Source organism: Calidris pugnax, unplaced genomic scaffold, assembly GCF_001431845.1.
Source record: "Calidris pugnax isolate Ruff unplaced genomic scaffold, ASM143184v1 scaffold469, whole genome shotgun sequence".
Classification (NCBI taxonomy): domain Eukaryota; kingdom Metazoa; phylum Chordata; class Aves; order Charadriiformes; family Scolopacidae; genus Calidris; species Calidris pugnax.
Genome location: NW_015091303.1, coordinates 530,377 through 543,932, shown reverse-complemented (window position 1 = coordinate 543,932; position 13,556 = coordinate 530,377). Strand labels below are relative to the sequence as shown.

Here is a 13,556-nt window from a genome sequence, read left to right as displayed (position 1 = left end):
CGGTGGACTTTTCCAGTATTTGGGGGGGTGGGGGGGAAGTGGAAAAAAAGAAGAGGTTTTTCAATATTTTCTTTCTCTTTCCTTCCCTTCAGCTGCGGGAAGCCATGGCTGCCATGAGGAAGTCTGCCCAGGATGTTCAGAGATTTATGGACGCCGTGAACAAGAAAACAAACGCCCAGGATGCACAAAAAGGTGAGGGGCTGGGAGCTCCCTGGGGCTGGGGTGCCCTCACCCCACTCCTGGCTGAGTCCTGAACCCGTTGATAGAAAATAACTGTTCTTCCCCCCCCTGGAAAGATGCATTAGGAGATAGTGATTCCAAATTCCTGTTTAAACCTGTCAGAAGGGACACACAGATGGTGCAGTTTTTACAACGTAAAAGCATTTTAATGCTGTTTCAGCCTCACTCTCTGGTTACTCCGTCCAGTAAAACCAAAACACTTAGGCTGGGGTAAAGAAAAGCTAAAGAGCAGCTCCTCTCTCAGGTCCAACACATCTTCTCCCAATTCCAAACGTGAAAGCAGGAGCCTTTGAGTGGTTTCTAACCCATTTTCTGGTGGTTTTTCCTCGGGCAGATGCACAGACCCCTCAGGAAAGTGCCCAGCCCGTTGGCCCTGCGGCAGCCGGGGGTGATCTCAGCAATGATGGGGATCTCAACGTTGGCATGAGGATCCTGGGCAAGAAGAGAACCAAAACATGGCACAAAGGGACTCTGATTGCAATCCAGACTGTCGGTACGTCCCCTCCTTCCTGCTGTCACCAAGCTTTGGGTGGGTGATGCTCATCAGGGCTTGGAGCAGGTCCCCTCTTCTGCCACCTGAAAGGAGCTGCGAAAGCAGCACAGCTCCATAAAAATATTTGACTTTACAAAATGATTTCTGGTCCTGAGTAACATGCTCCAGCTCTGGGCAATCCTGCTTCAGCAGGGGAGTTGGACTAGATGATCTCTATGGTCCCTTCCAACTCTAAAATTCAGTGAACTCCTGAGCTTGGATGGGAATGGCACATAGTGTTGGATTTCTTGTGTGAAATCCCTTGGCTTTTCTTTACCTTGCCCCTTTTGAAATGTCTTCCAGCTGCTGGTAAGAAGTACAAAGTGAAGTTTGACAACAAAGGGAAGAGTTTGCTTTCTGGCAATCACATCGCTTACGACTATCACCCCTCGCCCGAGAAGCACTACGTGGGCAGCAGGGTTGTGGCCAAATACAAAGATGGGAATCAGGTTTGGCTGTACGCTGGCATCGTGGCTGAAACCCCAAACGTGAAGAATAAAGACAGGTATTAATTCTCCTTCACAGTCATGTATCCCTCTCTCTTTGTTTTGGTTCAGTTTTAGGGGCTTACGACTATCACCCCTCGCCCGAGAAGCACTACGTGGGCAGCAGGGTTGTGGCCAAATACAAAGATGGGAATCAGGTTTGGCTGTACGCTGGCATCGTGGCTGAAACCCCAAACGTGAAGAATAAAGACAGGTATTAATTCTCCTTCAGTCATGTATCCCTCTCTCTTCGTTTTCATTCGGTTTTAGGGAAAAAAGGTCTATTTGTATATTTGCTATTGAGAGCACTAAATTCTTTCCTGCTCTTTCCGTGGATGAATGTTGTTTCTTTGGTGTTTCTTATCTCTGAGGGCTCTGGGTGGAGCCTCCACTCAATTCCTCGTGTCCCCGAGTCAGAAATTGTATCTGGTGGCTCATTCAGATGATCTCAGGGGTGTGAGTCTGCGCTGCTCGGGGCGTCACGGGCAGCGTTGGGAAATGGGAGCCCTGGTGAGCGCCAGCAGCGCTGCCAAAGAGCTCGGGGAGAAGGAGCAGCAGCTCTAAAGCTGCTCTTCAGTCACCTCTAAATAAGGGACCAGGTTCCTCCCACCCTGTGGTTCAGGCTTGTGGTCCCTCTGCGACTCGTGGAGGGTCTAATCGCCCTGTCTGTTCCCAATGGGGACCTGCCAGAAATGCCTGATTGTGTGAAGTTCTATCTGATACACCTTTAATAACTGAAAATGAGCTGCATTTATTACTCCTGTTGCAAGTTTACTCCTCCTGGCCAGGACTGGCTGTAACACTGATCTCTCATAATGCAACCTTTATCTGGGTCTGTGTATCCAGCCCTGGGGGTGTCACCGTCCCGGCCCCCGGTACCGAGGACTCTCTCATGCTCTCTCCTGTCTGCAGATGGAGCCCTGGAGGTGTCCCCAGCCCTCTCCCTCTAGTTAAGTTAGTCCCAAGGGCTCCAAAAATACCTTTTCTTGCAGAGATTCGGAGCAATTAAACTGTGTTTTCTCGTCCTTCACCTCCTGTGGCCGAGACACAGAGGGAATGGAGCAGAGGGAGGGAGCCCTGGCTGGGCTGTGCCACTGGGAAGCCTTTGGTTTGGCTTTGGGGGCACAGGGATGACTCAGGGCAGGGGGAGAGCTGTTCTGAAACAGCCCAGGAAGTGGCAGTGCTGCAAAACCCATCATCTCCTGGCAAAAATGGTCACTTCAGTCTGTTCTCACCCACCATATCTGATTTGAGGGCGTTTGGGACAGGCAGGGGAACAGGAGGGGTGCTCCCCTCTCACTACGGAGCTGCATTTTATCCAGCTGCCTTGCTAATTCCAACTTCCAATGCTTGTTCCCTTTGCTGTTCCCCAGGTTCCTGATCTTCTTTGACGATGGCTACGCGTCCTACGTCAAGGAGTGGGAGCTGTACCCGATCTGCCGGCCCCGTGAGTGCTCTCTGCCTCTCCCTGTCCCACCACTGAAACAGGCTGGGGAGTTTTTGGGTCTATAAAAGAGCCTGGGCTCAAAGGCCAGGGGACAGACTGCGTGTCCCCTCCGGTGCTGTGCCTCTAGACCTTTGCTTTCCCTACAAAGCTGGAGGAAATAGTGATTTATTACTGCAGGAGTGAGTGTGACTCCTCGCACTCTGGGTGCGATAGCGTGGTTGGATGCCCTACCACCAAAAATCCAGCCACTCAGGGTGGCTGCATGACTCTTCTGGGATCTCAGCTGGGATCTCTTGCAAAGCTTCTCTTTGTAAGGGTCTTTCTTCCTCTTCTCTTTTCTGAGCAGTTAAAAAGACCTGGGAAGACATAGAGGACGTTTCCTGCCGGGATTTCATCGAGGAGTACATCACAGCCTACCCCAACCGCCCCATGGTGCTGCTGAAGACTGGGCAGCTGATCAAAACGGAGTGGGAAGGGACCTGGTGGAAATCCAGAGTGGAAGAAGTGGACGGCAGCCTGGTCAAAATCCTCTTCCTGGTAGGGCAACTTCCCTCCTCCCATTAAAGGCGGGGAAAGATGGGCTAAAAAATGGAGTCTGGGGGGGACTGTTGGGCTGGTCAAAATCCTCTTCCTGGTAGGGCAACTTCCCTCCTCCCATTAAAAGCAGGGAAAGATGGGCTTAAACTGGAGTCTTGGGTGGGGACTGTTGGGGTGATCAAGTCTGGTTTCCTTACTACTGTCAGACCTGGAGCAAACAGGTGTTTTGTGTCAAACTTCCAATTTCCACGAAAGTGAGACTCCCTCCTTTGCACGGGGAAAGCTTCAAAACGCCTTTTAAAGCATTTTGCTTGTGAAGTTTTAAAGTGGGAGATGAATAAGGAACAAAATCCATCACCTGCAGGTGTGGTGTCCTGGTCCCTGCCTTGGTGGGAACACCCAGCCACGTCTTCTGCCCCAACACACCTGCTGGTGGGAGAAGCAGGAGGAAAATTGAGCAGAAGCTGCGATATTCTGCTTGCTCAAATTCCCCAAATAGCAGAAAGGAATCAGATGTGCTCTCTGTCTTGGCTCCCTTCCCGTCTAGATAACGGCGGAGACGTCGTGCACCTGCAAATTTAACCTCCCTGTCCTCCAGCAGATTGGCTTTTGTGTTAATTTGTCTTCCTGAGGGAGCCTCCTTTTCCAGCAGTGCCTCGTCAGCCACTTGTTGGGCTGAAAACACAACTGCATTTGAACTTTGGGCTCCTGGTGTTTCTAGATTTGGGTGGTTTGGAGTGTTCCCCCAGCCGTGATGGATTCCTGCCTTTGGCCGTGGTCTTTCAAGAGCCTCCAGCTCAAGGCTTTCCCTCTTTTCCTTTGGGTCCTGCTCACCTAAAAGCTGATGGGGTCCCTCTGGCAGCCCATAGGTGCTGTGAGTGTCACCTTCTCCTTGCTGCAGGATGACAAACGCTGCGAGTGGATTTACCGGGGTTCCACGCGCCTGGAGCCCATGTTCAGCATGAAAACCTCCACGGCCTCCACCCAAGAGAAGAAGCAAAGTGGACAAGCGAGGACACGTCCCAACGTCGGTGTGTGGCATCTTTTAATGTGTATCCTGGAATTGGAGTGAGCTCGTTGCGGGGGCGGGTTTTGGGTTTTGTTTGGCTTTGGGGTGGGTTTTGGGTGGTTTTTTTTAGCAGAACTCCAGGAGATTTAAGATTTACAAGGGGATTCTTTTCTCCTGGCATGAAGATGCCACAAAACCGTGGTCGTGTAGAGTGGTCAGAAGCTGGTTGGGGTGATGGGCTGTGATTTGGGGCACAGTGAGCGACCCAGCGTTAATTGCAGACACCTTTGGGGACTGAATGAATCTTTTGTGGCTGGCGCAACAAACTTTGCATGATGGTGGAGACTTTTCCCTGCTGATACTTTTGCTTTTCGCCCTTCCCCGCCAGGTGCTGTGAGGAGCAAAGGGCCTGTGGTCCAGTACACCCAGGATTTAACGGGAGCTGGTACCCAGTACAAAGCTCTGGAGCAAATGCAGGCGGCCTCCCTGGCCGCACGCTCCGTTTCTCCGCAGCCCCCCGAGATGGAGTAAGTACCCGAGTCAGTTCTCTGCTCCCACCACTGCCTCCTCCTGCCTTTCCTCTCCAGCACTCTGCTCTTTCAGGCACCACCCTTTCTGAGCAATCCTCAGGTCTCCTCCGTGGCTTTGTTTCCCAGTTACAAACTGGTTTTAGTCAGGCTTTTCAGGGGGACACTCTAGATAAAAGCCTCTGGATGAGGAATTGGGGGCGGGAGAGCTGACAGCCCAGTGTCCCCCCGGCCTTACGCAGGGCTAAAGCTTCGCAACTTGATGTATTTCCAAGTTAGAAACCTTTGCTGCTCCTTTTCTCTTCCCAAAATCTGAATTGCTCCCTCGTGTCACGATCCAGGCACTGGCCCCCGGCTGCCTTGTTTTCCTCCACTTGGACTGACCTGCTGGCAGACCTCGATGGCTTACGAGGCGCTGAGAACTCGGGACCGGTGCCTGGGCTCGGTGGTCACGCACCAAACCTGATAAACCTGAGCCACGGCCAAGTCACCCACTTGCCCCGTGCCACCAGGGGCCCAAGCAGGACCTTCTCGGAGGTGCAGGCTAGTGCTGAAGGAGGCCTGGATGAAGGAAGGACTCGGCCTCGTGATGAAGGGAGCACCACCAGGGTCCCTGAGCGCTCGCTCTGGAACTTGAATAACTTGTCAGGGGAGAGAGACGCTGCCCCCGTTCATTTTTGCCACCAGTGTGGATTCCCCATCCGAATCTGTGGACGCCTGGTCCCCTGCCAGCACGTCTTCTGCTGCGACTGTGCCTTGCTCCACGGGCAGAAGGGAGAGAGGAGATGTCCCAGCTGTAAGGAACCCGTGCAGCACGTCAATCTCTATTTCCCAGATGCTGTCTAAGCGTAGCAGCATCTAAGAAACCCCATCTGCCCCCAGCCTTGGGTCTCAGGAGGGGGTTCCCAGTGCCCCTTCTGCCCCTGGATGTTGGGGTCTGACTTGGAAACACTCCTCCTGCGCCGTTCTGACCAAGATTTGGGAATTGAAGCTGTGATAGCCTCGTTCCTCGTCTCTTATATGACCAAGAAGAGAGGCTGACACTGAAGGAGTCTGCTCCAGCGAGAGAAGGGCAACAGCAGCTCCTCCACCATCAGCCTGGGCCCCAGCCAGGAGCAGAGGGAGAGCTCTGGGGCTGCTGAGGACACCCCGAAGCCTCGAGGCTGGAGGAAGGACCTGCAACGAAGACGATGGAGCTGGACTGGGACAATCAGCCAGCAGATTGGCTTTTGTGTTAATTTGTCTTCCTGAGGGAGCCTCCTTTTCCAGCAGTGCCTCGTCAGCCACTTGTTGGGCTGAAAACACAACTGCATTTGAACTTTGGGCTCCTGGTGTTTCTAGATTTGGGTGGTTTGGAGTGTTCCCCCAGCCCTGATGGATTCCTGCCTTTGGCCGTGGTCTTTCAAGAGCCTCCAGCTCAAGGCTTTCCCTCTTTTCCTTTGGGTCCTGCTCACCTAAAAGCTGATGGGGTCCCTCTGGCAGCCCATAGGTGCTGTGAGTGTCACCTTCTCCTTGCTGCAGGATGACAAACGCTGCGAGTGGATTTACCGGGGTTCCACGCGCCTGGAGCCCATGTTCAGCATGAAAACCTCCACGGCCTCCACCCAAGAGAAGAAGCAAAGTGGACAAGCGAGGACACGTCCCAACGTCGGTGTGTGGCATCTTTTTATGTGTATCCTGGAATTGGAGTGAGCTCATTGCGGGCTGGCGGGGGCAGGTTTTGGGTTTTGTTTGGCTTTGGTGGGGTGGATTTTGGGTGGTTTGTTTTTTTTTTTTAGCAGAACTCCAGGAGGTTTAATATTTACAAGGGGATTCTTTTCTCCTGGCATGAAGATGCCACAAAACCGTGGTCGTGTAGAGTGGTCAGAAGCTGGTTGGGGTGATGGGCTGTGATTTGGGGCACAGTGAGCGACCCAGCGTTAATTGCAGACACCTTTGGGGACTGAATGAATCTTTTGTGGCTGGCGCAACAAACTTTGCATGATGGTGGAGACTTTTCCCTGCTGATACTTTTGCTTTTCGCCCTTCCCCGCCAGGTGCTGTGAGGAGCAAAGGGCCTGTGGTCCAGTACACCCAGGATTTAACGGGAGCTGGTACCCAGTACAAAGCTCTGGAGCAAATGCAGGCGGCCTCCCTGGCCGCACGCTCCGTTTCTCCGCAGCCCCCCGAGATGGAGTAAGTACCCGAGTCAGTTCTCTGCTCCCACCACTGCCTCCTCCTGCCTTTCCTCTCCAGCACTCTGCTCTTTCAGGCACCACCCTTTCTGAGCAATCCTCAGGTCTCCTCCGTGGCTTTGTTTCCCAGTTACAAACTGGTTTTAGTCAGGCTTTTCAGGGGGACACTCTAGATAAAAGCCTCTGGATGAGGAATTGGGGGCGGGAGAGCTGACAGCCCAGTGTCCCCCCGGCCTTACGCAGGGCTAAAGCTTCGCAACTTGATGTATTTCCAAGTTAGAAACCTTTGCTGCTCCTTTTCTCTTCCCAAAATCTGAATTGCTCCCTCGTGTCACGATCCAGGCACTGGCCCCCGGCTGCCTTGTTTTCCTCCACTTGGACTGACCTGCTGGCAGACCTCGATGGCTTACGAGGCGCTGAGAACTCGGGACCGGTGCCTGGGCTCGGTGGTCACGCACCAAACCTGATAAACCTGAGCCACGGCCAAGTCACCCACTTGCCCCGTGCCACCAGGGGCCCAAGCAGGACCTTCTCGGAGGTGCAGGCTAGTGCTGAAGGAGGCCTGGATGAAGGAAGGACTCGGCCTCGTGATGAAGGGAGCACCACCAGGGTCCCTGAGCGCTCGCTCTGGAACTTGAATAACTTGTCAGGGGAGAGAGACGCTGCCCCCGTTCATTTTTGCCACCAGTGTGGATTCCCCATCCGAATCTGTGGACGCCTGGTCCCCTGCCAGCACGTCTTCTGCTGCGACTGTGCCTTGCTCCACGGGCAGAAGGGAGAGAGGAGATGTCCCAGCTGTAAGGAACCCGTGCAGCACGTCAATCTCTATTTCCCAGATGCTGTCTAAGCGTAGCAGCATCTAAGAAACCCCATCTGCCCCCAGCCTTGGGTCTCAGGAGGGGGTTCCCAGTGCCCCTTCTGCCCCTGGATGTTGGGGTCTGACTTGGAAACACTCCTCCTGCGCCGTTCTGACCAAGATTTGGGAATTGAAGCTGTGATAGCCTCGTTCCTCGTCTCTTATATGACCAAGAAGAGAGGCTGACACTGAAGGAGTCTGCTCCAGCGAGAGAAGGGCAACAGCAGCTCCTCCACCATCAGCCTGGGCCCCAGCCAGGAGCAGAGGGAGAGCTCTGGGGCTGCTGAGGACACCCCGAAGCCTCGAGGCTGGAGGAAGGACCTGCAACGAAGACGATGGAGTTGGACTGGGGCGATCAGCCAGCCTGAGTCGTGTTGGCTGACCAATCCCTCCTCTTCCATTTCACAGTTGTTACAAGAAACACTTTTTAATTTTTTTTTTCCTCTCCCCACGAAGTCTTTGACGCCAGGATCTTGTTTTCTGATCCGATACAACCAACACTACGGACATTTCCCTGCCCTCAAAGCAGGAACTGCTTAAAGACCATTCTTTTTTAATATTGACTGACAGTTCTTTTTTAACACTGATTGAAGGCAGCATGCTCTGTCCCTGTCCCTGTCCCCGTTGTCCCGAGGGACGCTGTTGGGTCAAAAACACCTTGGTTTTAGATCATTAAAACTGAGAGAATGGTTTCTTCACTCCAGTGTTTTGTTTAGTCCGAGGAAGGCCTGGTTCTCTTCCCTCTCTGCTCTCGCTTTCGGCTTCTGTGGTGCCAGTTTGCTGCTCTCACCCTTTTCTGCCTCTTTCAAGCCTGTTGATAGAAGCTTTTTTTTCCTCTTGAGATGTGCATTAACACCTTGCTTTTAAGGCAGATGTTTGCAGAAACGGTCACCCCCCGTCCTGCTCTGTCTGCCCCCTTTTCACCCCGATAACAACCACTTTCTTCTACTTCTGGGGGAAAACCAGGGGCTGGTTTGGGGTGGGGGTCTGTTTAATCAGTGTAAATGGGTTGAAAACCTCCGCTGGTGTGCTCTCAGAGGGTGAGGGTCGGTGTCTTCCAGTGCCTCCCACCTCCCTGCTGTCATTCCTGGGGCTGTGGGGGTGTTTGGGAGCCCCTTGGAGGCATTTTGGGGCCCCTCGGGGTCGGTGTCTTCCAGTGCCTCCCACCTCCATGCTGTCATTCCTGGGGCTGTGGGCTGTGGGGGTGTTTGGGAGCCCCTTGGAGGCATTTTGGGGCCCCTCGGAGCCATTCCCTGGCACAATCTTACCTCGTTACTCACTGGGGACAAGAGAGTCCTCAGGACTGGGTGTTCCTCCCCTTGCCCAGACCCGCAGCACTCACTCAGCCTCTGCAAACCCTTGGTTCTCCTCTTGCAGGGGTTTCTTCACGTACTGGTTTGTCCGGCTTCCCGAAACACAAAGCCTTGGGCATCCTCCTTACGCTCCCTCTCGCCCTCGTGCCACAATTCCCAATAAATAGCAGTATTTTGGAAGCTGCTTTTAGACGTAGCCGAGTTATGGCATTTGGCCGGGGTTGTGGTGGGATCCCTGCGGCACAAGGAGTCCGAAATGGGCTGATTTTCACACTCTTTAGGAAAAAAAAAATCTGTTTTGCTGGGACGGGGCACTGTTGCTGACTTTAGTGGCGGAGTGTTATTTTACCTGCTCCCCCCACCCCTCTCTAAATCCCACCTCGGGCTGTGCCTCTTGCAAATCTCCTCCCTTCCTCCCCCGTGCAGATGCTCCGACAGTCAGCTGGCCCAGGCCAGAAAGCAAGTGGCCAAGAAAAGCACTTCCTTCCGTCCTGGCTCCGTGGGCTCCGGGCAATCGTCACCCTCGTCCCCTGTCCTGAGTGACACCCCTCCGGCGGGCAGGAGCGGAGCGGCCCCGCAGCACCGGTGAGCAGAGCTTCCCCCAAACCCCCACGTCCCCAGGGAGAGCTTGGGATGATGCTCCTTGGCTTTATTTTCTTGTGGAGGGACACCTTGATTCACCACTTTGTCCCATACTGAGCGTTTCTCTTCTTGTTCTCCCTCCCAGACGACCGTTTGTCACGTTTTTGTGGTTGGTTTGGGCTTGGAGGGTCTCTTATCACTTCTGAGCAGGGCTTGTCCCAGTGGGACCCTGGCCAAAGCCTCCCACCCTGTGTGTTTGTAGAGGACTCCTCTTCCTCCCAGCCCCAGAAAGCTTGTAAGGACCTGTTTTTAATGGAAACCTGCAGGTGGCTTCTCCCCAGCCGTGGCTTTGTGACCGTCAGTCCCCAGCTGAGAAGTTGTTGATCCCAGTTCTGAGGCCACAACCAGCTTGTGCTTGTTTCTGCTTCCCCAGCTCCGGTTTGGGGGAGTTTTTTGAGTTTTCTCCTGCTGGTAACATTCCCTCTGGGGCCTCCCAAGGGACACCGGGGCTGGTGTCTAATTGGACTAAGTCCACGGGGGTGTCACATTGTGTAATTAGCAGCTGCTTTGATAGGAATTAACCCTCTGCTCTGCCTGGGAGAGGCCACATCTGGAGAACTGGGACCAGTTCTGGGCCCCCCCTGGTTCCAGAAGGACAGGGAACTGCTGGAGAGGGAACAGCAAAGGGCTGTGAGGATGATGAGGGGACTAGAACATCTCTGCTGAGGAAAGGTTGAGGGACTTGGGTCTTTTTAGTCTGGAGAAGAGAAAACTGAGGGGGGATCTGATCAATTCTTATAAATCCTTCAAGGGTGGGGGTCAGGAGGATGGGGCCAGGCTTTTTCCAGTGGTGCCCAGGGACAGGACAGGAGGGAATGGGCACAAACTGGACCAGGGGAAGTTCCATCTCAACATGAGGAGGAACTTCTTGACTTTGAGGGTGGCAGAGCCCTGGCAGAGGCTGCCCAGAGAGGTGGTGGGGTCTCCTTCTCTGGAGACATTCAAACTCCCCCTGGATGCCATCCTGTGGGACCTGCTCTGGGTGACCCTGCTCTGGCCAGGGTTTGGACGGGATGATCTCCAGAGGTTCCTTCCAAACCCTACAGCTCCATGATTCTTTGAATTACGTGCCTGAAATCCCTTTGCATTTTGAGAAAGCACCACTCTTCCTTAAGCTGCAGTTCCTCAGTGTGTCCCTGTCCCTGTCCTAGGCTCCCCGGTGGCCAGGCGGGCAGCGGCACGGCCCAGCCCTTCCACGGCATGATGGACCGCGTCCCCAACGAGCCCCCTTACCGAGCTCCTCTGGAGAAACTCTTCTACCTGCCCCACGTCTGCAGCTTCACCTGCCTGTCCCGCGTCCGGCCCATCCGCAGCGACCAGTACCGCAGCAAGAACCCCCTGCTCATCCCCCTGCTCTACGACTTCCGACGGATGACGGCCCGGCGGCGCGTCAACCGCAAGATGGGCTTCCACGTCCTCTACAAGACCCCCTGTGGGCTCTGCCTGAGGACCATGCAGGAGATCGAGCGCTACCTCTTCGAGACGGACTGCGACTTCCTCTTCCTGGAGATGTTCTGCCTGGATCCCTACGTGCTGGTGGATCGCAAGTTCCAACCCTACAAACCCTACTACTACATCGCCGACATCACCAAGGGCAGGGAGGATGTCCCCCTCTCCTGTGTCAACGAGATTGACAACACCCCACCTCCCCAGGTGGCCTACAGCAAAGAGCGCATCCCCGGCAAAGGGGTCTACATCAACACCAGCTGGGAGTTCCTGGTGGGCTGCGACTGCAAAGACGGCTGCAGAGACAAGTAGGTGACCCCTCCTGACATCTGCCTGGGCTTGGAGGGTGGGGGGCAGGACCTGGATGGTCCTTCCTGCCTTGAAAACACCCCAGGGTGGCCCCTCTCTGGGCTTTGAGCCCTCACAGCTCTGCTGGGGCACGGATTTGACTCCAGGTCAAGCCCGTCTCTGTGTTCGCACCTGCAGAAAGATGGGGTTTCTTTGCCTTCCTGCAAAACCCGTGGGTAAGATTAACTTCTGGTGGACGGGTGGGTGATTTTTCTGTGTCTCTCTCTAGATCCAAATGTGCCTGTCACCAGCTGACGGTCCAGGCGACGGGCTGCACCCCAGGAGGGCAGATCAACCCCAATTCGGGGTACCAGCACAAGCGGCTGGAGGAGTGTCTCCCCACGGGGTGAGTGGAGTCTTCTCCTTCCCTCCCAAACACCCAGCCCCAAAAACTCAGCCCCTGGTGCTATCAGAGAGGTGACATCTCCCACAGCTACGTGCAGATACTGAAAACCTGCCTCAAATCTTGATTTATCTCCCAATTCCCATCCTGGGATTGCTGTGTGTTGCCCCAAATCCTGGTGGCCACACTCCCCCTGCTCCGAGGAGCTTGGAGCTGCTGCAAGTCCCTTCTCACCATCATCAGTACCACACCCAACCCCGGGATATGGTTTCCTGGGGGAAAAAAACCTCACTTTTTTCCTTTCTTCTCAGTGTTTACGAGTGTAACAAGAGGTGCAAGTGCAACATCAACATGTGCACCAACCGCCTGGTCCAGCACGGCCTCCAGGTCCGGCTCCAGTTGTTCAAGACCCAGAACAAAGGTTGGGGCATCCGCTGCCTCGATGACATCGCGAAAGGCTCCTTCGTCTGCATCTACGCAGGTAGGATCTCGCCCCACAGGGAGGGAGAAACCTCTCCTCGGGGGCTGTGAGTGAAAAAACGTGGTTTTCTCAGCGGTTGAGGTGTGTTCAGAGAGGAATTTGCTGTGGTTTGGTTAAGGAGGGCGAGGGGAATAAGTGTTTGAACAGACCTGGTTGTGTCAGGCCTGTGATTTCGCCTTTGTTTGGGGCAAAACACAAAGCTCTTCCTGGATGGGAAGGTGAGGACTCGGAGGAGGAACTTGCAGCACTTGGATTTCCCCCTGGATGCCCTTCCCTTGCCCGGCTCCGAACCACGGTGCCAGAGTCAGGGGGTTCAGGTCCCCGGGGCCGTTTCTGCCCGCGGGGGGTGGATGGACACCCTCCTCTGTACCCGCTTCCTGTTGACACCCAGCCCGTGGCCGGGACGTGGGCACGGGGTGATGAAATGCAGAAGTTGCCCAGCCTGGTTGCGTTAACTCTGAAACGAAACCGGCCACGGGCAATCGCCCGAGGTCGGCTGCTCTGGGTTTCTCACCCTTAATATCCTCTCCGTGTTACACCCTTCACCTCCAGCCCCACAGAGGAGAAGAACTTGCCCTGTTTGAGCTTGAGGTTTCCTTGGTGGGAGCCTGGGCATTAGAGAGGGCGGCTGCTCTGGGTTTCTCACCCTTAATATCCCCTCTGTGCTACGCCCTTCACCTCCAGCCCCACAGAGGAGAAAAACTGGCCCAGTTTGAGCTGCTCTTTGGAGGTTTCCTTGGTGGGAGCCTGGGTGTTAGAGAGGGTCTGCTTTAAATCAGCCACGGGCTTCAGGTTTTCATTCCCTTGAGTATTAGGGTCATACGTGGTCCTTTCCCAGCCCAGCTTTGGGATAAGGCAGTGTTGGTCCTGTTTATAGAGTCATGGAGTTGTCCAGGCTGGAAGGGACCTCCAAAGGTCATCTAGTCCCACCCCCCCACAGTCAGCAGGGACACCCCCAACTGCTTTAAATCAGCCACGGGCTTCAGGTTTTCATTCTCTTGAGTATTAGGGTCATACGTGGTCCTTTCCCAGCCCAGCTTTGGGATAAGGCAGTGTTGGTCCTGTTTATAGAGTCATGGAGTTGTCCAGGCTGGAAGGGACCTCCAAAGGTCATCTAGTCCCACCCCCCCACAGTCAGCAGGGACACCCCCAACTAGACCAGGTTGCCCAGGGCCT

General features: G+C 54.5%; 2 protein-coding genes across 2 annotated transcripts in view; both read left to right on the top strand.

Annotated features, from left to right (window-relative positions):
- Positions 1-5,990, top strand: part of LOC106899148 (histone-lysine N-methyltransferase SETDB1-like) — a 13,916-nt gene extending 7,926 nt beyond the window's left edge. The window contains exons 5-11 of the mRNA XM_014960831.1: positions 575-733; positions 1,076-1,277; positions 2,631-2,704; positions 3,051-3,241; positions 4,143-4,272; positions 4,639-4,777; positions 5,119-5,990. Of these exons, the coding sequence (XP_014816317.1) occupies positions 575-733; positions 1,076-1,277; positions 2,631-2,704; positions 3,051-3,241; positions 4,143-4,272; positions 4,639-4,777; positions 5,119-5,623 (1,400 nt within the window). The 3' untranslated portion in view covers positions 5,624-5,990. The remainder of the gene's footprint in view (positions 1-574; positions 734-1,075; positions 1,278-2,630; positions 2,705-3,050; positions 3,242-4,142; positions 4,273-4,638; positions 4,778-5,118) is intronic.
- Positions 5,991-6,159: 169 nt separating this feature from the next.
- The window catches only part of LOC106899162 (histone-lysine N-methyltransferase SETDB1-like), a 13,781-nt gene continuing 6,384 nt past the window's right edge, over positions 6,160-13,556 (top strand). Inside the window, exons 1-6 of the mRNA XM_014960850.1 lie at positions 6,160-6,428; positions 6,814-6,952; positions 9,547-9,705; positions 10,914-11,516; positions 11,786-11,902; positions 12,211-12,380. Of these exons, the coding sequence (XP_014816336.1) occupies positions 6,242-6,428; positions 6,814-6,952; positions 9,547-9,705; positions 10,914-11,516; positions 11,786-11,902; positions 12,211-12,380 (1,375 nt within the window). The 5' untranslated portion in view covers positions 6,160-6,241. The remainder of the gene's footprint in view (positions 6,429-6,813; positions 6,953-9,546; positions 9,706-10,913; positions 11,517-11,785; positions 11,903-12,210; positions 12,381-13,556) is intronic.